The sequence below is a fragment of the Pelophylax lessonae genome (assembly GCF_965119305.1).
Source record: "Pelophylax lessonae genome assembly, chromosome: 2".
In the NCBI taxonomy this organism is placed as follows: Eukaryota; Metazoa; Chordata; class Amphibia; order Anura; family Ranidae; genus Pelophylax; species Pelophylax lessonae.
Window position 1 is genome coordinate 609,063,009 of NC_138769.1, and position 27,112 is coordinate 609,090,120.

The window sequence follows — 27,112 nt, forward strand, 5'->3', positions numbered from 1 at the left end:
TACACCAGATTTTGTACTCTCCAGTTTTGATAAATCATCTCCAATGGCTTTTGTAAATTATTCTAAAATAAACTAGACCATAATTATACCATAAAAGCTGTAAAATAGTCTAAGTGTGAAAGAATTTTGCAGGGAGAAATAGCATAAATAACCGTAGTATGAATATAATTCAAATCCCTGAAATTCAATATCTTTATTTTTTTTAAATAATGAGCCATTCCAAGAAGAACCAACTTGTAAGGCATTACTGGGACATATACAGTACAAGACATGGTAATTGTTTTTTGTAATAGCATCAGCTCATGTTGCTTATACTAACTAAGCATTATTACAGTATTAGCCACTAATAAAAGTGTTACAGCTTTGAAAATATAGGTGGGTTACTGTTTTATTTTTGTGACAAACTGATGAACTATTATCATCAAGCTGAAATCATAGGAAGTCATAACAATGCCAATATTAATAACTACACCCAGTTTAGTATAAAAAGAGCCTAGCAAGTGTCAGTGATTGAACACTGCTCTGGAGAGTAGACAACACTTTCGATTCTCTGTGTATCAACTCCAAGAGAGGATCCATCATGTCTCACCGCTCCATCCTGGCCTCATCTGGGCACAAGCACTTCAGTTCTGGTTCTGTTTCATTACCCAAACTTTCCATTTCACACAGCTTCTTATCACACTCATCTAAAAATGTTCAACAGACCCAGCATTGTTTCAGCAGCAAGAGTGACCATTCTGTTGGGTCAAAGGGACCTAAGATTTCAGTGGGAAGTTTCCATTTAGGAAAAAGTGGACATAGACATGGATCTGGATTTGGTATTGTTGGACATGGTCATGGAATGTCTGGTTCTGGAGGGATCACAGCAGTTACTGTAAACCAGGGTCTTCTGGCTCCTCTCAATCTGGAGATTGACACAAACATCCAAAGAGTTAGAACAGAAGAAAAGAACCAAATTAAAGGCCTGAATAATAAATTCGCCTCCTTCATTGACAAGGTGAGAATTGTCAAGTTCATTTTAAATGAAAGGAAAATGCATATGTACATATTATTAAGTGGCCGACAATATTTATAAGGTTAAAAAAAAAAAAAAAAAAAACACACCATCAAAGCACATGTGTTATTTTGTGTTTAATTAAAGTACTAAAGTTGTGTCCCTAAATGTACATTTTATTTTGCATGAACATCAAGTTCAGTTTGATGTTATCGTGTATTACTGTCCTCACAATTATTTGCAGGTTTCTGAAAATTACTTAACATTATTTCCCAGTATATACTTTACCTAAAATGTCAAACACAGGATGTCTATGAAAATATGGTGCTCCTAGTATAGTGAATATGAATGCAATAGGGCTGGTTTACTAAAGGGTTAGAGAATCATAATTCCTAAGTTGTTTGAATATTTACCTCAATTATCCAAACATGTGAAAAGTACCTGCACATGATTGTATATTCATAATTAACACGAATTTGAAGTAAATATTCACACAAATTTTTGAGTAAAGATTTTTAATTCCTTTAGTAAATCAGCCATTGACTTTAAGCTTAAGTATGAAAGCATAAGTTCTTCAGCTTCCTAAAGGAACCGATTTCCACATGAGTAATTTGCAGTTCATTCTAGTGAACAAGGGTATTCATGGAAAAATACATGTGCATACTCTATACTAAATTGCACTGTCCCAGTGAAAAAACATGGAAAAGATTATAAGTAAATGCTTTTGCCAATCCAATCTGGCTTTACTCCCAACACAGGTAAGATTTTTGGAACAGCAGAACAAGATGCTGGAGACCAAGTGGTCTTTTCTACAAGAGCAGAAGACAGCCAGGTGTCAGATTGAACCTCTGTTTGAGGCTTTTATTGGCAACCTGAGAAGACAGCTGGAGAATCTAGAATGTGAGAGAGCTCGTCTGGATGCAGAGAGGAACAGCATGGAGGGCACTGTGGAAGAAATAAGGAGAAGGTACCAATACTATTCCACACTAATGCATTAATGTATGGAGTACCATGCATCTAACAGTAAAGCTTTACCCTCTCCATGTTCTGGGGCCAGGCACAGACTGGCAATATGGAAGTTTGAGTATTATTTATTTATTTTTATTTATTTATTTCAGGTACTTATATAGCACTGTCAATATACACTGCGCTTTACATATACATTGCACATTCACATTAGTCCCTACCCTCAAGGAGCTTACAATCTAAGGTCCCTAACTCACATACATACACAGTATGGACAATTTTTTATACAGGATCCAATTAACATACCAGCATGTCTTTGGAGTGTGGGAGGAAACCGGAGTACCCGGAGGAAACCCATGCAGGCACAGGGAGAACATGCAAACTCCAGGCAGGTAGTGTCATGGTTGGGATTCAAACCAGCGACCCTCTTGCTGCTAGGTGAAAGTGCTAACCACTACACCACTGTGCCGCCCATTAGCACTTAAATCCTAGCAACTAGTTCTTAAAGCAGAACTAAGCTCACAGTTAAACTGTTTCTCAAAATAAAGCTCAAGTTAGAAATGTTATTTACAATATTAAATCCTTAATAAAAAAATCCTTAAATCAAACACATGCAGCGTATGCTACATTTAAGGCACGCCTCTTGTGATAACTGTCACAGTTGCCAGTTTGCTTATGTTAGCTGTTAACAGAACTTTCACTCAAATGGCTGGTATTATAGCTGCATAGCACCATGGCAACTGCAGATCTAAATAAAGGTATAGATTGCACCTTCTTCAGCTACAAAAGAATAGAAGGGTATACATTTGCTGTGATACTGTATTCAGATTTTTAGGAACAGGTAAGGCTTTATTTTGGTAGCAAATTTTAATATATATGTATAATGTATTTATTTCCTTGGTTTTTATTGGAAATAAATAGAACAAATATGAAAAAACAATGCATTTTTCTATCATTTTTCCCAACACAACATGTACAAAATTTGAGAACTCCCACATATTTACCACAAAATATATTAATTAAAGTCCGCTGATTAAAATCATATCACAACTTGTACAACTTTTAGTTAATATAGCAATATGGTAAAACTCAAAGTGAACATATGCATTTTAGGAGAGCTTAATTCCTTTTTTGATGCTTCAATGCACGCAGGGGGAAAAAATGGTTTGCAGATTTAATTTGCTCAATATTACAATCAAATTAAATCTTGACGTGACGTGGGCACAAATGATTACAATGGTGACTTATTCATATTTGCCACCATTAAAAATTCAGATGACATTGTATTAATATGCATTAGCAATTGATGCAAACATCGTCCCAATCATGCAACATTTTTAGCATCCAACCTCATTTTTGTGAGAATTTGGTAAGGGAAAATTATTTTTTTGGTTCGAATTATATAAAATGTTTTCTCCATGGGGGGGGGGGGGGGTTGTCTGGATCTATTAAGTAGCAACCAGATCCACACTTCCAATGTAAATACTAAACAGGAGCATAGTGTTTACATTCCTTCTGCAGTGCACTCCTATGGAATATGCTGTAGAAGCTTCGGAAGCCCAGGAGCTGATTGTTTCAGGATTGAATGCCAACTGTCATTTACAGCCTTCAGTTTCAGCCCAAATCCCCGCTGGGATGCACAGGAGCTACTGATTCCCAGTGACATTTTAAAACAGCACTGGGACGAATAGTCACTCTACTCACACCACTTTAAATTGGCACTGGGGTCTCAAGTGGTTTAGAATGTTAATAAAACAAAACACAGGTTCAAGGCATAAAGATTAGCAATACAAATTTTGGTTAAAAACAGGTAATAGTTTATAGATTGTTTATCATGAAAAGGACATATGAGAAAAAAAAGTGTCTTGTTACAGATATGAAGATGAAGTCAACAGAAGAACAGGAGCCGAGAATGAATTTGTTTCTCTCAAGAGGGTAAAATTTTTAAAATTAGTCACAGATTTTTGTATTATCTGTTAAAGCAACACTAATACCTGTATTTCTAACTTTAGGATGTTGATGCTGCTTTCATGAACAAAGCTGAACTTCGGGCCAAGGCCGACTCCCTGAACGATGAGATCAGCTTCCTTAGGACCCTGTATGATGCGGTAAATAATGCCGTTTTGGGCCATAAACACATTCCTTAATTCATTTTATAATGCTGTACAGTAGTTGATGTATATATTTTCTACATTTGCAGGAAATCAATCAACTCCAAGCTCAGATTTCAGACACTTCAGTTCTTGTGTCCATGGACAACAGCCGAGACCTAGACATCAATGGTATCATCGCTGATGTCAGAGCTCAATATGAAGAGGTTGCTAACAGAAGCAGAGCAGAGGCAGAAGCCATGTACCAATCCAGGGTGAGTGTGTTATCATTAGAGCTACAAGGCCACAGGCATCATCATGCATGAATAGTTTAAATAAGTGATTGGGAGGAATTGTTATATGTCCACCACAGCCAATATTCTGCCAAGGTTTATTTTAAAACAATATATTGATTTAAAGGGTAACTCCATTTTTGTGGGGGAAAAATAGCAAATAAAAAAAAATAATATAGCGTATACAACTGAGACAGAAGTCATATTGTTATTAAATGTTGTTAAAAAATTACTGTTCCATTGCAATCTGCAGCCGCTGTAATTTTCTGAAAATGCAATGCAAGATGACTAACTGGAGGTGTTCTGTACACAGAATATCTATAGCACACCCCCCAGAAACAAAATTTCTGCTAGTGTGATTGGCTCACTGATTTTCCCAGAAGTCTGCGCTAAGATGCAATTCAGATTTCATTCCCTGCAACGAAAAAAAAATTGTTTTTTGGTGAGATACCCCTAATAGGAAAATGTCTAAAGGGATGCAGGCACCACAGATTTCCTCATTAGTGTTCTGCAGCTGCTGCAGCGGATTGATAATTACAAAACCCCTCCCATTAGACTCACTCACAGGGGCACAGAGGAACAAACAGGGATTTCTTCAGAATAACAAGGGGTAGGAATCGGCAAAAATCCTTGCAATGTACATATATCACCTAGAGGGGAATGTTTTTCTAAACAAAAGTGGAGTTACGCTTTAATTAGAATAATGCTGTCAGTACAGTGTCCCAGTGTAAAAACACCATTAGTGTACTGCCTCCCGGCTAGCTTGAGGCTATCTGTAGAATGGATCATAATTTTAGATTTTGATTTCAGCCAACCCTTTTTCTTGAAAACTACATAATATGCTATGTATGTATAGTACAGCCTAAATTAAAATGCATTAAATAGCATCTCTTCCCTCCCAAAAAATATAATATATTGCATTTTACAGCTTCTTAGATGTGGTGCCTGCATTAGTTTTTTTGGGCTTTTTCCCATTTTTTCACTTGGTAATACTGCAAAAAACACATTTATTTTCCCTCACTCGACTGTATCTATTGAGGGAGCCAAAGTTTTTACTATCATTTCAAATATGTCTTCCTCTTCATCTCTATTACGTTAGTAAGTGAGATTAGTTGTATACAGATGGAAGAAAACATTGTTTGTGTGCTCAGTTCAACTCACTGGAAGTAACCAAGACACTTCATTTCTGGCAAGATCAACACATATTTTCTTTACTTGCTAAAAATGTTAGCATGAAAAAGGAAAATGAATGCAGCCACCACATCAAAGTACTGGTAATTTAAAATAACGGAAAATTTACTATCAAATACTTACCGTATATTTCCTTTCATTTGGTTAGCCCCGCCCCTCACTCTACCCCATAGAACCCCACTTCCATAAATTTTCAGGCTGAGTCAGAGGCAGCGTTCCGTAACTAGCTGCCATGAAGTCCATCAGGAAAGAAAAATAACCGTAAGTATTTGATAGTAAAGTTTCCATTTTCCTGACAGCCTTCCATGGCAGCATACGTTTAGGAACCAACTAGCCCAAAAAACAAGGGTGAGATGTCGGCAAAGTAGGGTTTCAATCATAACCAACAAACCCCATGGATAGATATTGACAGCATAAGGAAGTTAGCTACACCTGACAAGGAGCCAGAACAGCTTTAATGGAAGACCTGTCATCCTCCTACAACTATTCCTGGCACCCTTTCACAGGGAGCCCACAAAGCCTACACACTCCTGGATGAGTGTGTGGTGACTGCTTCAGTAGGAACCAAACCTTAAGATTTATAAGCCTAATGACTAGCTGGAATGACCCATCCAGCAAGAATTCTGGATGACATCTCCGTCCCACTGATTCTGCTAGAGAGGATGAAAAATATGTTCTAAAACTCTGAGCAAAGCTGTAGCTTGATAGCATGCTTGAAAAATCCCAAAATCCATGGTAAGGAACCAGTTTTTCTTAGTGGTCCTGCATATGGGAGGAACAAACACTTTGTTCTCATAGAATGTCTAAGCCACCTCAGATTGCCAACCAGTCTGGATATAAACACTACCCGTACTGGGCAAAAAGCGATAAGGATCCCTCTCGGCACAAGGCCAAGATCCCGGAAAATCTCCTAATTGAGGAAAAGAACCCATGGAAAAGTTGCCTCAATCAAAACTGAACTGAAAGAGATTCCATCTGGAGCAGCCAGCTGTCAAGGGGCCTTAAGAGCCGTGATTTTGGCCAAGCTTCCTGCTGTGGATGTAGCCCTAGAGAGATTAACATCATGGCTCAATCCTTACTCCAACTGGACTGGAGCGGATACCATCTGGAGCTGTAAGTCACCAAAGGAGCCCGCCTAGCCTAAAGCTGTGATCTTGGCAAACATTTTGGCTGAAGAGGTAGCCCTTAGAGTGCATGTCTTCATAGCTCAGTTTTTATCCAGGTTGAACTGCAAAAATATCTTATCTGGAGCTGGCAAGGAGAGTCCTGGTTCTCCTTTGAGGCTCAGATGCAGCCCTCTATCAAAGTATTGGAGGAGTAAGGGATAGTCTACCCAGGAGACATTGGATATGACAGAGATATGCAGAGATCTGCCCTCTAAGAGCTTTAGGATCAGTTGAAGTCTGGAATGCACTTGACCAGAGAACTGAAGCAAAGGAAACAAATCAGTCCAAACGGAACAAGCTCTATTCAAATCCTTTTGTAGTATTTATAGATATTAGCTTAGAGAAACAACAGCCAAGCCTGATTAGTCTCTTCCTGCCAGGATCAGAAAGTGGAAGAGATGAACAAAGGTGGAATATTGCTCTTTACGACAGAAGATCTCATGCAAGAGAAAGGACTTCAATTCTATACCCCGGTATCAAAGGCAGGAACCAAGGCCTGTTTGGCCAATAGGGAATTATTTCAAACATTGCCATGGTCTTAGCAAGAGAAACCCCTAAAAAACTGTATATGGATCAAACTGGAAAGCATATGGCTTGTGGGAGCTTTCCTGATCCAACACAGCATCAGCGCCCAGGTTCCTATTGAAAAGCTTTCTAGCTTGTAACAGTAAGGAGATGCTACCAGATCTAACTCTGAAATCTTGTATAGAGAAAAAATCCATTTGTGCCAATGTATGGGTGGCACAAATATGAAAAAGGTCAGTAAGCAACCTCTCCCCAAGAAGTGGAGCTCTTTGCTGACTACTTGGTTGAGGACTCTTTCTCTCTTCAATCCTTTCTGGACTCCAGGCCGAAACTGCAGGGGCAAACCTTTTTGGAGTTAGACACTGACTCTTGAACTGCAGTCCTGTCAACTTCTCGCGTACCTGACTGATGAGCTCCAAGGTCCAAGATACTATAGAGAAGACAACCAGTTGGTAGGAGGATCTGAACAGCAGACAGGCTGAAGGCTGGAACATCTGAGTCCACACTCACGCACACCAAGAAGTCAGATCTGGCAGACGGGACATAATTCAGAGGTGTGTGGATTCAAGCGGAAGTAAGGAGGCTGGTAGAGCTCAGGCGGGAGATGCTGGAGTGGGGGCCACAAGCAAATTAGTCAGTTCACAGGCCGGGTCAACAACTGGCGGGCAGCGTGGAATCCAAAGGAGCAGGCAGGTTCAAGGTCAGAGGTGAGCTGAGGTCAGGTGCAGGCAAAAAGCAAGGGAAGTCCAAAATCAAACTGGGTCGTATAGGAGATCAATCACAGAAGCAGGTAAACAGGAGCAGGGGTCGCAGGAAGCTGCGTATCAGACAGCAAAGACACAGTGCTGCTGAGGTGTTTAACCATTTCAGCCCCGGAAGGTTTTACCCCCTTCTTGACCAGGCCCTATTTTGCGATTAAGCACAGCGTTACTTTAACGGACAATTGCACGGCCGTGTGACGCTGTCCTTTTTTCCCACAAATAAAGGTTTTTTTTGGTTGTATTTGCTCACCTGTGCGAATTTTATTTTTTGCACTATAAACAAAAAAAGAGCAACAATTGTGAAAAAAAACAATATTTTTCACATTCCCCCTAAAAAAAATTTAAAAATCAATTTTTTTTTAACATTTTAGGCCAATTTGTTTTCTACTACATATTTTTGGTAAAAAAAAATTGCAATACGTGTATTTTGATAGGTTTGTGCAAAAGTTATCGTGTCTACTAACTATGGGAAAGATTTATGTAATTTTTATTGTTTTTTTTTTTTTTTTACTAGTAATGGCAGCGATTTGCCATTTTTAGCGGGACTGCGACATTGTGGTGGACAGATCGGACCCCTAACTGACATTTTGTACACTTTTGGGGGGCCCAGTGACATTACTACAGTAATTAGTGCTAAAAATATGCACTGTTACTGTAATAATGCCATTGGCAGGGAAGGGGTTAACCCTGGGGGTGGTCAAAGGGGTTCATGTATGCCTATATGCTTACTAACTGTGTGTGTGGGGGGGGGGTTCTGTGACAGGCACAGACAGATCGCAGTTTCAGCTTAGCTGAAACTGCTGATCTGTCCCTGCCTGTCTCACAGAAGATCCGCCTGCTTTGTTTACATAACATAAATGTCTCCTCCCGCGGCCTGCCTCCCGCTGTGTCTAACATGACTGGATGCAGGGGAGCCGCTCTGCCACAGTAATATTACTGTGGGCGGTCGGCAAGCGGTTAAATAAGGCAGCCTGTTGCCTATCACTGAAATTAGTCTGCACTAAGTTAACCCTTAGGTGGCAGACCCATGACATAGCCTTTTAAGGGTATTGTTTAGACTTTTGCAATGCAGATAAAAATGTTTTACTTGTACAATCATCTCTAGCTATTTGCCATCAAGATAAAGCTAGCCCTTGAAGGGGGCAGAATAAACCCTTGCAATTCAGACCAGATTGTCCTACTTGTCAGAATCATTATTTTAAATAGAATATTCTTCATCCCAACTTCCATTGCTTTGCAATAGAGGCAAGGGTAAGGCAGGCTCCCAGGCCGCAAATGCAGACAGATATACCCCTTAGGGACAAGTCCAACACAAGGCTATCACCAGAATACCCTACACCCCCCCCCCCCCAAGGACACACCCAATCATCCTGATTGAGTATACCCCTGAATGACACAGCATCCTCCAATGACAACTCCATGTATATGGCTAAGCTGATGAAGGCCACATCAACCAAACAGGTGACTTATTATGTGGAAAAACTTCTTCCCCATAAGTGCCTTAATCTGACATCCTGCAGTGCAGGTAGAAATGTCCCGGTTGGGGTTTGAACATGAGCAACCTAGTAGTGCACGGTGCTGACCACTAAGACATTCTGCTGCTCTGTCCTTCAGTTCAATTTGCACCCCTCTTCAAGAATGATCTTCTAGCTTACACGTCATAGGACAAAAGGCAATGCACTCCTTTGGAAGTGCTAAATACTTGCATTGCAGATACCTTGCTCAAAGATCTTCCTCAGCTGCATATTCCTTTTAAGAATTGTTTTAATTGGCCAATTGACTGGTCCTGAAAGGAAAAGCTTGACAGAGTGTCAGAGTAGAGAATCCTTGCACAGGGAGAGTTGTAACAGACTCCTTTAGTGTCTTGACTACCCGTGCCAACCTGATGGTCGCTGTCATCTTGCTCCCTGGATGCCTGAACAAAGCAGGAAATTTATACAGGATTTTACCAGCCAAGGCATGAGCAGTAAAGGCCCAGTTTATGGTGTGCAAAATAAATGTAGATCTGGAGACGCTTAATAGCAAGTGTCCATTATTCAGCTTTCCATACACTATCTTTAGGAGACCCGCAGAAGGGCTGACAATCCAGTATCAGTAAGGAAGACACTGCCCCCCTCCAGCTATAACATGCATAGAGCAGACAATACATAGCAGTATAAGGCTGCAGAGGACTTGTTGCAGAAATAAACAAATATCAGTAAGCTTAAGAGAGAACTCCACATTGTTAATAAAATAAATATTATAACATGTACAATTGCTACTCAAGCCATGCAGTAATTTATTAAATAACCTTCTCAATACAAACTGCAGCTGCTGAGGTTTCCTCAGCTGTCCAGAGAGAAAAAGTAACTGCTGTGGCAGTATTCCTTTAGCAGTGGTTAACCCTAAGGGGTTAACCACTGCTAAAGGAATGCTACCACAGCAGACTTCTCTGCATAGGTGATATTATTAGACAGAGCCTCCAACACAGAAAGAAAAACCTTGCTTAAACAAACAGATATCTGCTCAGGACAGAAAGCAACTGCACCAAACTTTGATAAAAAATGCTACAATGCACATCAGAGCATAGACACCTCCAAAAGTTTTCATGTTGATTATTATTTATTTATTTTTCTTTTCTAACACAAGTGGGGTTACTCCCTAACAGCCCGCATGGCGCCTGGTCCGTTCTGCTGACCTCAAGCCAAACATACTCACGTATCCTGGACTTCGTCCACAAATCAATTGATACATCCGCAGGGCGACTCGGATCCCAGGAACAGCAGAGCACACCGTCATGCTGGACACACTTTAGAGGTCACCAGCTTTTAGCAGAGCATCCGACCTAGGGCAACTGCTCGCCATTGGCAGAGATTCCATTATTACAGGTGTCAATCTTCTGCGCATGTGTTCCATTCACCACCCTGCTGTTAGCTCGGCATTTGGTAACTACTAGAGCCATCCTGGAACTTCTGGACACTACAGGATGCTCCCAATATCCGCATGGCTATTCCACATGAGACTCCAGTCCTCACGTCTTCCAAAAGGTAGGAAACTTCATACAAAATGTTCCTTATGAGTGAGGAGGACAAAAAAGGAATGCTGTTTCTGGCTCAGCCTGAAAATTTATAGGAGTGGGGTCCTATGGGGTAGGAAGCGAAGGCGGGGCTATCCAAATGCACGCTGCTATGGAAGTCTGTCAGGAAATATTCTTTTTTTGGGGGGATATATATCATTTAAACATCTGTAATCATTTATTTATTTTTTTTATTCATTTTATATCTTGATATAATAACAAATTCAGTTTCAATTTAAAAAAGTGCAGCACTATTAGTAATGAATACATAAATCAATGTAATGAAAGTCCATGCAAACAGTCCCATTAAACACTGAGAAAGATAAGGAAATCCCTCAGTCTGTGAAAAGTGATGAAAGACTTACAAAGATGCCACCAGCCTGTGGTTTAACACCACGCTTTCCCTAATATAATGACCCCCTAATAAGGTAGGTTGCATTCACTTTGTTTAACAATTGGAAGCAGAACCCAAATTTCTGGGAATCAATCAGATAAAGGCCCCAGACACAATATGGCAACATTTGCGTCCCTTGTGAATGAAAGGTACGCCAAGGAGCATTCAGATGACCAGGATTTCATGCAAATAAAACAACCCACTTAGCGTAATCTCGTTTTAAATTTAATATAGTACAAAGAAAAAGAGTAACACTCACATATAGAAAGCCTTGGGAGAAGCATGTAATAGATACATCCGTTTTTCCAATAATTAAAATGGCCGTCATCGACCGCGCATGCACAGTAGCGTGTTTACGTAGCTAGACTCTACGCACTTCGTCATACATGATGTCATCAGGGGTACGCACACACGCAAATACCACGCATATATATATATATACACAGAGACTCAGGAGGATCCCTGTGATTGGACAAGCAATTTAACAAAAGGGGAGGAATCAACTGAGTGTCTTAATAATAAATGTCAAGCACCCTAGAAGGTCTGTTGCCAGCACCATCTAGTGACTGAATAGCAAAATACATTCCAAATAAACTCCATAGGAGTCCAAAATTGTTGTCTTTGGAAAAATTAAACAACTAAGCTATAGATGTAAATTAACCAACTCAATTGTAAAGATGTCCATTTACATAAACAACTTAAGGTATCCTCCCAAGTATATTACAAACATAAAAATGAATAGTTAAATACATGGTTAAAATAACAAAACATGCATTATACATGTCCAATGTAATATCAAGGTCCGCTGCCGGCGCCATCTAGGGACTGTATGGCAAAATACCTTTCAAAAAACTCCATAGGAGTCCAAAATTGTTGTCATTGGATAAGTTTATCAAATAAGTTATAGATGTAAATCAACCAACTTTATTCTAAAGATGTTCATTTACATAAACAACTTAAGGTGTCCCGCCAAGTTTATTACAGCTAAAGATCAATAATTAAATACATGGTTAAATAACAACAGACACATTATACATGCCCAATGTGATATCAAGACCTCCAAAGAAATCCTATGTCTAAAGTATAAACGCATTGGAGGTCAATTGATGTTGATTTAATCCCAGAGAGGAATAGAATTTCAGATGATAAATTCAGCTTGCTATGAAACACAAGCCTTCAAATAAAACGGTACATGGAATAACAAATGAAAATAAAATGTTTGGTGTCCACAAATATTCCTAATTCTCTTTTTTTTTAAATTATCTACAGTTTGAGGACCTGCGAATGGCAGCTGGAAGAAATGGAAATGATCTGCAGAACAGCAAAAATGAGATTGCGGATCTCAATCAAACAATTCAGAAGCTTAAAGGTGAAATTGAATGTGCCAAATCCCAGGTATAAATCCAGTGTTTTTTTTATAATTTTATGACCAACTTTACAATATTGTTAGAACCCTTGATTTAGGGTTTTTTAACAGATTCATAGTGCTTGTTTAGTTGTTACCTTTTTCCAGATTTAGACTGACCAGAAATGTTTTTTGCTTCCCATTTTTCTTTCTTTTTTTTTTAGACTTGCTTAAAGTATAATTTCTTTGTATTATGTAATTTATTGTTTTAATATTGATATTAATAGAACATTTTCAGCACTTATTTCATTAGTATCCTTTTTGCCCATGTATATTTTGTCAAGCTTATTGAACTTAAATAAAACTAAGGAGGAGATACTTCATTTACCAGATTTAAAAAAAAAAAGATTGCATGTTATTTCATCATTTCTAGCGTGCTGCACTTGAAGCTGCCACCAGGGAAGCTGAGGAAAGTGGTGAAGCTGCTGTCAGGGATGCCAAGCATAAATTGTCTGAATTGGAGGCTGCGCTACAGAAGGCCAAGCAGGATATGGCTCGCCAACTAAGAGACTACCAGGAACTGATGAATGTTAAACTGGCACTGGATATTGAGATTGCTACTTATAGGAAAATGCTGGAAGGAGAAGAGCACAGGTATATATTTCAGATGTCAGGCAAGGAACATACTAACTGGAAGATAAAACAAAGAGATTACCTCATCAGTCTGCTCCTGCTCTTTTACTGTCCATTGCCAGGATTGAGGTAGGGAGGTGGCCTAGCTGTGTTATTTGGCTGCATCAGAGAAAAGTCAGATCACCAGGATGGCTGTGCTGTGTGGCAGAGCCAGAGTGTATATTTCAATATGGGCCTCAAGAGTATTATTAGACTGGGGGTCTGCAAAAGTTGTATATTCCTACAGACATAAATATTTTTGCTCATCTGTCACAATTGGGCAGTGATATTCAAATGGACAGGTACTGTATGTAAGGGTCAGAACCGAGGAGTCTGCATTTTCTTTATATGTAAGAAATTTTAGTTCTCTAGTTTCTGCCTGATAATCTGTTCAAATGCTATTTACAAGTTAATGATCATAGGTGTAAGAAAAAAAATCTTACAAAATGACATTCGTGCTAAAATTCTGTTAATGTTTCTCTTTTTCAGGATAGGGGCAGAGGGACATGTAAACATTTGTAAGTAAAACAATTTGTTCCATATATAATAAAAACCTACAGTGCAAATTCACATACAGTATTGATATGGATTATACACCTCCCACATTTAGTGTGGAAATATTTAGAATATAGTTTATTTATCAAAGAATAATTATTAACTTCTATTAATTATTTTTACCACAAATACTATACTCTAAACTATTATGTGGTAATAATAATGTACAAAGATCATGATATACAGTTTCTAATTTTAACCAACCAAAGATCAACTTAAAGTAGCTACACTGATCTCTGTATATTCTAAAATATAGCGATAGGAGGACTAGGGAGGGTGGGTTAATGAATATTTAATTAAAGTCTACTTGCCCTTGAAGAAAATTTGAGTAGACTTGCTGGCTTTATAATAGCACATTATCTTCTGAGTGAGATTGCCTGAACATGTATTTACATATTGCCTGGAATAGCAAAGATAACCTTAATGACATAACATATCCTCTTGTTTCAGCTGTCCTACACTCTAGCACTGGAGGACAACACCATTCTTCAGGAAAGTCCCATGAATCTAGTGGCCAGCACCAGCACCACCATCATCATAAGGGAGGATTCAGCTCCAGAAGCCATGTTCCCATAAGCAAGCATCACTCCAGCCATGGACATCACTGCTGAAGACCTATATACAAGAGATATGATGAAGCTTCTCAGTCAATGCATGGCATAAAAGCCTACATAGAAATGTAGAATTCTCCTTTTCATATTATGTCTAAACTGTATATTAGTTAGGGGTGCTGGCTTGCTTATTAGTCTAAATAGAATGTTTGCCATATATATTTGTGACATTGTATGCTGTAAAATGCTCCAATAAACAGTAATGCATGTTTTGGCATCTGCTGTAGTTATAAATACTGACACCAGCTCAAATTACATTTCCCACTGAAAATTTACAGTAGTTGATGATTTGCAAATATAATTGTGACCACTGTGAGTATAACAATGGATGAAGAGACAATCTCAGACCATTTTCCGTTTATATTACCCTCATTTATACAGTAAACACATATTATGCATGTCTGCTAAGCATATTTCCTGTCCCAGTAAAGTCTACTGTTTAATGCCCCACTCACACACACACATGCACTTTATTGCATGCCCTGGTAGAAGGTATCAGCCAGACCAGAATGTGTTAATGATTAGATCTAGAACAATCTTTCTCTACCAGGGTTCAGTGGCACCCTAGGATTCCTGCTAAGATTGCTTGGGGTTCATAAAGCTTTGAGCAATAGGGAATTGATCTCCCACTTACACTGACCACCATTGTAAAAATAATAATTTTACATTGATCACCAATGCTGCTGACTTTTAATAAACAGCCACTTACCTGTCCTACGATCCAGCAATGTATCAGCCGCCCGGGTTTTTATCTTGTAGCTGCTGTATCCGACTACAGCATTTTAACCAGATTGCGACTAGAGTATCAGTTTAGTTTGAATCTAGTGATAGTGCAGCATGAGTGTAGTGTGACCATTCATGCCTACTTTAGTGTCAGTTTATTTTGTCAGGGCAGGTTTCCTTTAGTGCATTAGTGAACGTTTAAGGTAGCATATTTCAGTGCATTCGTGCACGTTTAACGCAGAATATTTCAGTGCATTACTGCAAAAATAATGCAGTATATTTAGGTGTGTTAGTGCACATTTAAGGCAGTATATATCAGTGTATTACTGCACGTTTAACGCAGTATATTTCAATGCGTTACTGCACATTTACGCAGTATAGTTCAGCAAGTTAGTGGACCCTTAACGCAGTATATTTTAGTGTGTTTTTGGCTTACTAAACCATCCTAATCCTCCTCATTCTCCGTCACCCAAGCAGAGACTAGTGCACTGTCCACTGCAGCTGCCAGAGTGGCCTATTCTGCCTCTTTGTCCACAGCTATTCCTCCCATAGCCCCAGCAACAGGCATGAAAGTCAGCTGAGTTAATTGAACACAGCGTCAGCCACTTGCTGCTTGACAATGCACAGCCATTACTTGATTTAGATCTTGGTTCTGAGGTTGATGAAGGTAGGAACATGACCCTACAGAGAGGCAGAGAGGGGAGAAGACTGGTAAACAACAAATTTTTAATCACGTTCCCTCAGCCGCTGCGTATTGCCAAGTTGTTTCCAGTGATAACGAGGATGGAGGGGATGATGAGGAGAATGAGGTCACTGGCGCAACTTGAGTGCCGGATAGAGCAGAGGAGGAAAGTCAGGGTGAGGTACAACCCCATGGAGGCAGCCATCATGGAACAGTAAGCTGCCCTATACCTCCAGATTGTGGAGCTGTTATCTCCCAGCCCTTTTCCCACAGCTCAGCTGTTTGGGCCTTTTTTAGCATATGTGCAGCCAATCGCACTGTTGCAAATTGCAAACTTTGCCTCCAGCACATAAAGCATGGCAAAAATACCAGCCATTTGGGTACCACATGCTTGACAAGGCATTTAACCTTCCACCACTCACCCCTTGGCAAGAGCACCTGAAGGCCACACAAAAGGGATGCAATTCTGCTCCTCCTCACTCCTCAACTTTCTGGACTGGACTATAGTGCAGGGTGTCCCAAGTCCTTGCAGTACATCTGCCAGTAGCACACCACCAGCTGTAGAATATAGCAGGCAAATTGCTCTTCCCCGTCTGCTGCAGCGAAAAAAAAAATACAGTTAATGCCACCCACATGCCCAGAGTCTAAATTCAAGCTTGTTAAACCTCCTGCCTCTCCATCTGGTGGATTCTGCCCCATTCCGTGAATTTGCTGTACCACAATGGCAGGTTCACATTCGCTATTTCTTTTCACATAAGACCATTCCAGATCTCTAACATCACGTGGAAGGCAATGTTTTGGCATCATTGGGAAAGACAGTCAGCCACAAGGTCCACCTTAATGCTGACAAGTGGTCCAGCAAGCATTGTCAGGGACAATATATTTAATTCACAGCACACTGGGTAACTTTGCTTGAAACTCGAAAGGATGCAGGACGTGGCTTAGTGCTTCAGCTTGTTGTGGCACCACGTCTCCATACAGCTAGTGGTGATGATGTGAGATTAGTCAGCTCCACCCCCTCCTCCTCCTCCATTCCCTCCTTTGCTGAATTGTCCTTTGAACTACGCTATTCAATGAGGCAGGCTAAAAGGTGCCATGCAGTGCTTCAGCTGTTCTGTCTAGGAGACAGAAGCCACACCAGAGCTGAGATTCTTGCATCTCTGTAGGAGCAGGCCCAGAGGTAGTTAACAAATAAAAAAACAAAAAAGGCACAGGGGCACACTGAACACCCAGCTCATAACACTATGGCAGCAAAGGTGTCAGTGCATTGCCTGGCCAATTTAATTCATAGTACAAACAAGTGGTTACTGCCCCCAACTGTAACTGGTCACTGCAACAAGGATAATTAGGAAGGCAACACATATAAAAAACAAAAAAAACTAAAGACATTTCCAAGCTCAACTTACCAACCAACCTGCGACCAACCAAATCGACCTTTCCAGCAGTATGCATTAAAAATCGGGGTTTAGTTGCACACATTTGCACATTAATGCATAAGCCGCAGAGCCCCTGCAAGGCACCCCATTTTCTGTAGACCTAAACTCTAATTTCTGTGAATCTCCAACAATGGAAGCATATGTATTTAGATGGACAGCTGTAGGGCAGATAAACCTGGAGGGAGCCCACCCTTCCTTAAAGGCACAGGGGCACACTGAACACCAAGCCCATAGCACTATGGCAGCAAAAGTGTCAGTCGTTGCCTGGCCAATATAATTCATAGTACAAAAAAGTGTTTACTGCCCCCATTTGTAACTGGTCACTGCACCAAGGAGCATTAAAATGGCAACTTTAAAAAAAAAAAAAACTTCTGAAAAAAAAAAAAACAAAGAAATTTCCAAGCTCAACTTACCGACCAGCCTGCGACCAACTGAGTTCACACCACGCTAACTGGAGTTAGGAATGGTGGTGTGCGATAATGGCACAAACCTCCTGTCTGCCTTAGACAGGGAAAGTTGATAAATGTGCCATGCCTGGCACGTGTCCTCAATTTGGTGGTGCAGCATTTCCTAAATAGGTACCAAGGGTTGGAAAAGCTGCTGAATCTGGTAAGAAGAGGCTGTAGTCATTTCAGGTGGTCATACACAGTCAGTGCTTGGTTGGCCGAAATTCAGTGGGAATTTCACCTGCCCATAAACTACCTAATTTGTGACACGCCCACCAGGTGGAACTCAACTTTGGCAATGCTGCAACAGATGCACATGCATCGAGTACCTGTGTCACTTTGGCACAACGACAGGCTCAGGCCGCCTCGTCTTTTTTTCCCCACGCCAATGTCTGCTGATAAAGGGTGCATGAACTGTACTGTCACCATTTGAGGAGACAACAAGGATGGTGAGCTGTGACAATGCATGCATCAGTGACACAATCCCTTTGAATTTGCGTGGCATTATGAACAGGGCACTCAAGGCAGAGCAGCGGGAGAAAGAGGAGGACTTCCTTTCCTCTTAAGGCCCGCTTTATGCAGACACCATTCTTGCCATGCCACAGTACACACAAGAGGAGAGGGAGTAGGAGGAGAAAGAGGAGGAGGAGGATTCTATCAGTTTTGGAGGCATTGAAGCAGGGAAAGAGATACGTCAACTATTAACAGATGGCTCTCCACCCCCTGAAACCCTTGGGAGTAGTACATGGCTGGGAGGAGGCAGTTCCAGATACTGTAATCCTCAGTGACCCTAAGTAGTCTGCTTCTTATGCCTCAGAAAACTTGCAGAGCATTGGCTTCCTCATTCTTTAAAGCCCGAGAATATGTAGCATCAAGGAGAAGGATGAATATTGGTTGGCAACCCTCCTTGACCACTGTAACAAGGGGCAAGTTCTGTAACTCATATCATCCCCATAGAGGAAGCAGAAGATAAAAACTCTTGAGGACACCTTAAAGAGGAGTTTATGTAATGCCTTTCCCAACTCTGGTTACAGTGTGGGGGAAAACAGTTTTGAGGCCTCTGTTGGTCAAGAGAGGAGTGGTGGAGAAGGGGGCTGTCTCAGTGATGCATTTCAAAATATTTTTAGTCCTCGGCGCCCAGGGCTGTTAACGTCCACATCCCATCGGTAGCATCTGCATCATATGGTGGGAGATTATCTAGGGGTGAAAACAGACACGAAGAGCTTTCTAGATGACAATCCATTGGGTTACTGGGTCATGAGAATAGACCACTGGCTAGAACTTGCCCAGTATGCAATTGAGCTGTTGGGCTGCCCTGCATCCAGCGTGCTTTCGGAATGGGCATTCAGTGCTACCGGAGATTTTGTGACAGGTAAGAGAGCACGTCTGTCCACAAACTCCGCAGACAGGCTGACATTTATCAAAATAAATCATCCTGGATTAGCAGCAGCTATCAAGTCCCTGTTGTCAATGTTGCATATTAAGTGCTTTCTGGATCTTGAATCTCTGAAAGATTGTTTAGGCTGCCTAGCTTTGTGGGTGTTGATTTCATCTGCAAGAATTTTTTTGTTGTAGGTTTCATGGGCACAATCACACCCAAGGACCAGTTTTTCTGCATCATTGCAATTTTTGACAGCAAGGCCAATTGTTGATTTCATCAAGAGTACTTCTATAGTGTAACAGTGTGAAGGCACCACTGACACCCAAAGACCATTTTTTTTTTGAACATGTTTGACAGGTGCATATCATTTAAATTTTTGACAGCAAGCCCAATTCTTGCTTTCATTAGGAGTTTCTCTATAGGGTTATGGTGTGAAGCCACCACCAACACCCAAAGCCCAATTGCACCTGTCACTTCATCCAACGTCTGTGAAAGAGACACCAGAATTTATCTAAATAATCTCTAGTCTTGTTCCTAGTGCACTAAATTGTGGTCTCATCATACAGACTGGCTCCCCCAAGCTGTTGTTTAAAAAATAAAGAAAGCTTAATTGCAAAATGTAATTTGTCGTTAATGCTGCAGCAGGTTCTTTACATGGTACTGATGTGTCACTTTACAGGCAGACTAAGCAGACTATATTTAAAGGAAGTTTTCATTTTTATTGCATCACTTTAAGCATTAATAAAATGATTGCTTCTTTAAAAATTATTGTTTAAAAAAAAAAAGTCATTGATACATGTCCCCCAGGGCAGTACTAGAACCTCCATAACCATTGTATGCCTTATTACTTACATATAAGCCTTCAAAATGGGCACTTTCGATTTTTCCAATTCAAATCCTATAGACTTCAATGGGGTTCGTTATTCGGGTTCTGAACATTTGTGATGTTCGAAAGTTCTGCTGCGAACCAAACAGGGGGTCGTTCGGCCCATCTCTAGTGGTGAGCAACTGCTCTTGATATAAACTGAAATACTGCAGGGAAGTATATATTCACCTCCCCAATTTCTAAATACATAGAGATTATTTCAGGAAAATAACTTTCACATGGTAAATGAGGTGCAGCTGTGGTCAGTTCAGTCATACAATCTTGTACAAGTAAAAATTATTTTCATTAATTTTCCTTACAATCCCTTACACACAATTCGATATTCAAAGTGAATATAACTTTACGTTTTTCACTAACCTAGGTGGATAGTTATATTTACAATAAACATCCATACCAATCCTGAAAGTTCAAAAGCGGTACATAAATCAAAACCCGATTACATATTTTATATAAATAGGCAGGGGTTGAAGGTCACATCGACACCAGACAAAAATATATTAGATAATGGTCACCTTTAAGACTGTATAAGGGAAGCTGTACACAATAAATAACTTAAAAGAAAAAAAATGGAAGATAAATGAATGGCGGTACTGTCAGCTAAAACATTTAGTGTCCACTCTACCAAAACCGCTAAGATCGGAGGACGAACTGCTCCCTTTTGAGCAAATATGTTCTTCTGAAAACTACAAGAACAGTATTTCAAATATTTACAAAATATTGGTGGACTTGACGGGTCCAACGGTACCGCCATACATTGAAAAATGGGAAAAGGAAAGAGGAGATCGGAATAAAGATTACAATTTAGAAAAAAGTCTTAGACTAATACACAGTTCTTCAGAAGATGTGAACACTGCGGAGATGAATTACAAATGCATCGCAAGATGGTACAATACCCCAGATAAAACTCACAATTATCAAAAAGAGAAATTAAAACATTGTTGGAGGGGTTGTACAGACGTTGGCACAATGGCCCACCTATGGTGGGATTGCCCAAAAATTTAAAAATATTGGAAGGAAGTTCTAGCCCAAATTAAAGAAATTACAAAAATAGAGATAAAAGAAGATCCTTGGCTCTGTCTTTTCCACAGTACAAAAAGTTTGATAAAACAATATAAAGTGCCACTAATCCCCCACTTGTATAACGCGGCAAAGGTCTGATCCCATTATTCTGGCAGAAAAACGAAGCACCAACATTAGGTGATTGGGTAAAAAGAGTAGAAAAGATAAGAATATTGGAGTATCTAAAAGAGTGGGAGGAAGACGAGACTATGGAGTGGGAAGAAATCTGGGAGAATTGGTTAGATTTTAAGAAAACAAAGGGATACACCAAGTGGAATAAAGAATAGGCATTAAGAAAATAGATCCTATGAAGTAGTTGGGGGAGATTTAAAAGGTAAAATGGGACAGGTGGGAGGGGGGGGGTAAATAAAAAGTGGATGATATACTGTTTTATATTTGATAAAAAATTTGTATATTTTTTGTATTTTAAAATAATAAATGCATTTAAAAAAAAATAAAAAATAAGACTGTATAAATGTGCAGTTCAGTTGTAAACCTTAACTTCATTCATTTTGTAAAGGATTTCGTATCATAAATATCTGCATTTTCTCTTTGGTAAATACTGTTTTCAAATTTGTTGTCTTTTACATGATGACAGTGCTCGACAATGCCTGAGACCATAGTCTCCACTGAAAGCGCATGTGGCAGGGTGAAACACAGAAAAGCAATTGGGAGACCGAGTGTTGTCAGCCTATAACAGGAAGTATCATAACAAAGACCATTGTGGCAGGATCACCGGATAATATTTTAATGAGAGCTAAACATTAAAAAAAAATTTAAATGACCTTTGAAAATACATGTTTCAATTATTGATATAAATTATTAAGTTTCGATTTTTTTTTTTAATATCGTGTGTTCTCATATAATAGTATATCGAATGGTGGTATGCTGACCATCATGAATAGACTATCACAACCTAATTTACAATTACATCCAGGAAATAAGATAAAATCTCCTCAGTAAAGACAAATATAAAAAAGTTTTATACCAGCTCTAACTCTTCCCAACTTTAGATTTTCTATTTTTATTTACTCAAATTAACTAAAGATAAGCTGCAGAGGGAGATTCAGCACGATTTGTCACGCTTTTGAGACATACATTTACAAACAGTCCCTTACGAACCTTTTAAGATCTTTAAACTAGCTTTTAGTTACCTCAAACTTCTACTACCTTCAACTCAAGCATGCAGTTAAAGCACAACAGAAGGTGGCCAAACTGCAGCTCTCCCCAGCCCCACTTTTTTATGTTATTCAAATGTATGGGCCCAACAAAAGGGCTTATTTCCTAGTGCTATGGAATGCTGCTGCCTTCCAATCTTGCACATTATCCCTTTAATGTGGAGATTCTTTGGAAAAATGATGTTGTTACTTTAGAGGAGACAGGTGGGAAGACGGTATGCAGGCAGTACAAAGCTCTTCACTTATTGTAACACAAAAATTATCTTAGGTGTACATTCTCCTCCAAGTCCATTATACACCTTTGAAGTTAAATAAAATAGACGTACTGACTGAACCACTATGTAATAGATGTAAAATGAAAAATGGAGACCTGATTCAGTTGCTGTGGAGATGTCCTAAAATGCATATACATTGGATTGGGTATTTCAAACCATTGTTAGGTAGGACCTCAAAAAATGCTTAATCTGTATCATTAGTGACCTCCCAGGCCAAGGTCTGTGCAGGAAAGTCAAAGCTAGGGATTTGTTCCAGGCTGGCAGATTAATAATGCTGCTTTGGAATTTAGCGGAACTTCCCAATCACGTAGACTGGATAAAACAAATGGGAGAGATGGCTCAGGATGGAAAGGTAAATATATATATATATATATGTGTGTGTGTGTGTGTGTGTATGTATTATTCTTTCCTTTGTGTGATATGCTTCTTTCAGTGTGCACATCATTCCTACAGGTACACTGTAAAGTTTGGATGCCTAACAATTTATAGCTTTTTTGAAATTATTGTTATTGCTTATGCACACTGTATTATGCTGTTGTCACTCTAGAAATTGTGCATTGCTTTTTTTGTTTCTCTTGCAATTTTTCATTAAAGGGTAACTCCACTTGTGTGGGGAAAAAACATTAGCAAATAAAGAAAAAACAATATAGTGTATACAATCGCGACACTAATCATACTGTAATTGAATGTTATTAAAAATTACCTTTCCTTTTTTTTTTTTAATAAATTTTATTGAGAATTTTCACAATAAAGTACAAAATAGAAATAAACTTGGCTACCAAATGGCATATTACAACAATATAAACAGAAAAAAACTGACAAGCAATGAAACCACCATCAGTATAGCCCGAAAATAGCATGAGCAAAGTGAGGGGGGGGGGGAATGGAGATGAAAAGGAGATACATCAATGCTGACCTAGATTAAAACCATAGTTGGGCAGCAGGATGAAAGGGGTAGGTCACTTTATGTGGTAGAAGATAAAGGTGGGTCCGACCTCTGAAGTTTGGACAGATATCCGGTATGATAGACAGGGCGGCCATGCAGTTCCAATTGTTCCTGAGGCGACATCACCGAATGGATGAAAACATTCCAGCGGGACATAAAACGAGCAAAAGCTTTTTGATTTCCTGAGTCCACGTTAAGTCTCTCATTGTATAAAAGTAACAGCAAGGCTTGTTTAAGTTAAGGAATTTTAGGGCATAGGGGGGAAATCCAATTTTTCAGAATACATCTCCTGACCGTTAATAGGCACAACAGAATCCAGTCCTTATGAGGAGGTTTGGCTTCCGGAGGTCTGGACAGAATCTGGGAGTCCCAATATCCGAAGAGAAATAGGAAGGGATCCTTAGGAATAGATAGCTGAGTAATACCATGGATAAAGGTGAGAACCTGATCCCAGTAGGAGGAGATAGAAGCACATTGCCAGAAGCGGTGAGCCAGGGCCAGCTTGCATATGGGACAAACTGCTCCTTGTGAGTTGTCGGGGTCCGTGGTAAACAGAAAGTATGCACGATGAAATATGCGCATTTGTGTCATTGGTGGTTAAGCGGAGAGTAGTGTTGAGGCCCACCCTTTGTCTTGTCAGTAGGTCCGGGTGGGGGAAAAACTTGCCCCAATTTGCGACCGAGGATTCAGCCGGGGGGGGGGTAGATTTCAGTAGTAATGGTTTGTACATGTTCGAAAAGGAGTTCATACCGTCAGCAAGAAATGTATCCAGCATAGAGGAAGCGAACCTCCTCATCTTATCTCCGCAGGATTTACGGATAAAGTGCACACATTGCCGCAACTGAAAAAATGAGACGGTGGCAGAGAGTAGGTGTTGGCAATAGATGAGAAGGACAGAGGGGTGCCCGTATTCGTATCGCACATGTCAGCAAATTTTGTAAGGCCACGTTGCGTCCATATAGTGAAGTGGCTTGAGTCGAGGCCCATTTGGAAAATAGGGTTGCCCCGTATAGGTAGATGGGAAGAGATGGATGTGGGGAGATGTAATAGTTTCCTGATTTCCCTTCAGGCAATTGCGGTGTCATGAAACAAGATGTTGTGCTGTAGTGCCTGCGGGACAGATTTCCAGTGGCTGTGAAGCGGTGCCGGTAGTGAAAAAGGAGCCACCATGGAGGCCTCCAGAGGGTATGAAGAATAGCGTTGGGATTGGGAGAGCCAGTCAATGCAAATACCTAACAGACATGTTAGGTTGTACAATCTTTTATTAGGAAGACCTATGCCTCCCTCTCTCCTGGGGAGATGCAGCTTTTGAAGGGAGATTCTTGAACGCTTACCCCTCCAGAGAAATTTGCAAATAGAGGCATTCAGTAATTTAACACCAGCGTGTTTCAACAATAAAGGGAGAGTTTGCATTGGATGCAACAATTTGGCGAAGCTAACCATTTTTACAAGATGGCACCTCCCAAGGAGAGAGAGAGGCAGATTCACCCAGCTGCCCAGTTCCTGTACTATCTTAGAGATCAAGGGGGGGATAGTTTAGGGAGTAGAGAGAGGAGAGGGATTTGCCTATTTTTATACCAAGGTATTTGATGTGAGATTTAGCCACTTGAAAGATGGAGGAGGATAGCCATGCACGAGAGGAGGTAGCCGAGAGTGGAAGTATTTTGTTTTTTTGAAAATTAATGCACAATCCGAAACACTTTTTAAAGTCCTCAAACGTGGATTTTATAAGGGGCATGTCAGATGAGGGGTTGAAAGTGAAAATAAGGACGTCGTCGGCAAATAGCGCCGTGCGAAGGTCATGAGTACCAACCTTGACACCATGTAGGGGAGCATGTTCGGCTAAGTGGCGCAACAGGGGTTCCAACGCTAGGTTAAACAATAAGGGAGACAACGGACACCCCTGTCTGGTCCCTTTGTGAAGGCGGAACTCCCCCGTGAGGAGACCTGCCACCACCAGTCTGGCCGAGGGAAACTTATACTTGCCGGTAATGAAATGGGAGAAGGCTCCAGAGAAGCCCATTTCGGCCAGAACCATGGACAACCAGGGAAAGCCAACACGTCCAGGGTGATGATGGCAAGGTCCCCCCCAGGGCGGAGGCGCGCCTGTTCTAGCACGAGAAGAACTTTGCGAATATTGAGCATGGCTGTTCTACCTTTTAAAAACCTGATTGGGCAGGGTGGATGAGGGAGGGCATGAGTCGCGCTAGCCGGACGGCTACCAGTTTAGATAGTATCTTCACATCCAAATTGAGGAGGGAAATCGGGCGGTAGGCCCCAGGGTATAGGGGGTCTTTCTCTTTTTTTGCTAAAAGCTTGATCAGGGCCTTATTTCCAGTCGGGAGGTAGTCACCGCCCTCCCAGATATGGGTATAGACCTGAAGGAGAGTGGGAAGGAGAACCCATCAGCATCAGGGCCGGGGCCTTGTTAGAGGCTAGGTGAGTGATAGTGGAACGTAGTTCCTCCGCTGTAATGGGGGCGTTTAACTCTACAAGTTGGGGGTGGTAAGTCTGGGTAGCGTGTTATTTTTCAGAAAGGTGTGGGCCGTGGGTAAGTCCATGGGGTCTTTAGCATAAAGGGTGGAATAGTACTCCAGCATCACTTCACTAATCCATTGTGGGGAGTGTTCTGTCTGTCCCTGGGAGTTTCGTAAGGCAATAATGTGGGTGGGGCGGTATGGGGGTTTGCATAGGCGAGATAAGAGTTTACCGGCTTTATTACCAAATTTGTGTAGATGGGCTGCAAATTAGTTGTATTTGATCAATTCTAAGGTAGTGGCCCATGAATCATAGGCTTGTTTGGCTTCCTGCCATTCCTGTTTAGCGGATGGAGTGGCCTGAGCAAGGAGCGATCTCTGAGCCTCAGTCAAACGCTTACTAGCTGTTCGAAAGCGACACTGATATTGCCTCTTTAAGGAGCTGGCATATTAAATAATTTTGCCTCCGAGGAAAGCCTTACCTGCCTCCCAGAACAAGTGGGGGTCGTCAGTAGAGGGGGAATTGGCCACAGTATATTCCTGCAAGGCCTGCCAGGCTCCACTAGGAATGTATGAAAATCTTTATTATTGGCAAGGAAGGCCAGGAATCTCCAAATGTTCGGGCAGTAGGAGAGTCGGGAAGGTCCATGGAGACTGACAGTGGTGCGTGGTCTGAAATAACGATATCATGTATAGTGGGGGAGGTCAGAAAGGGGGCAAGGTCGTCAGAGCAAAATAAGTAGTCAATTCTCGTGAATACATTATGGGGAGGGGAGAAGAAGGTAAATTCTCTGTCCACCGGGTGGTGGAGCCTCCAAATGTCCAAATGTGAGATGTAAGGAATCAATGGCGGATGCCAATGGAGATCGGATAGTGTACAAGGGAGGGGAGGTGGTTAGGCGTGAAGAGGAGCGGTCATCTACTGGGTGCATAACGCTGTTGAAATCTCCACCTAGGAGATGGGGAAGCTGAGGGACCAGTAGGATATGGGACATGAGAGTATCA

At 40.7% G+C, this 27,112-nt stretch overlaps 1 protein-coding gene across 1 annotated transcript; it reads left to right on the forward strand.

The window, feature by feature from the left end:
- Window positions 1–580: 580 nt before the first annotated feature.
- LOC309545305 (keratin, type II cytoskeletal cochleal-like) lies at window positions 581–14,618 on the forward strand (the record flags this gene model as incomplete). The annotated part of the gene is made up of 9 exons (XM_082244447.1): window positions 581–997; window positions 1,753–1,961; window positions 3,835–3,895; window positions 3,973–4,068; window positions 4,161–4,325; window positions 12,705–12,830; window positions 13,214–13,434; window positions 13,942–13,970; window positions 14,458–14,618. 9 exons carry the CDS (start codon window positions 581–583, stop codon window positions 14,616–14,618), a joined length of 1,485 nt encoding a protein of 494 aa, XP_082100573.1.
- Between the last annotated feature and the right edge of the window lie 12,494 nt (window positions 14,619–27,112).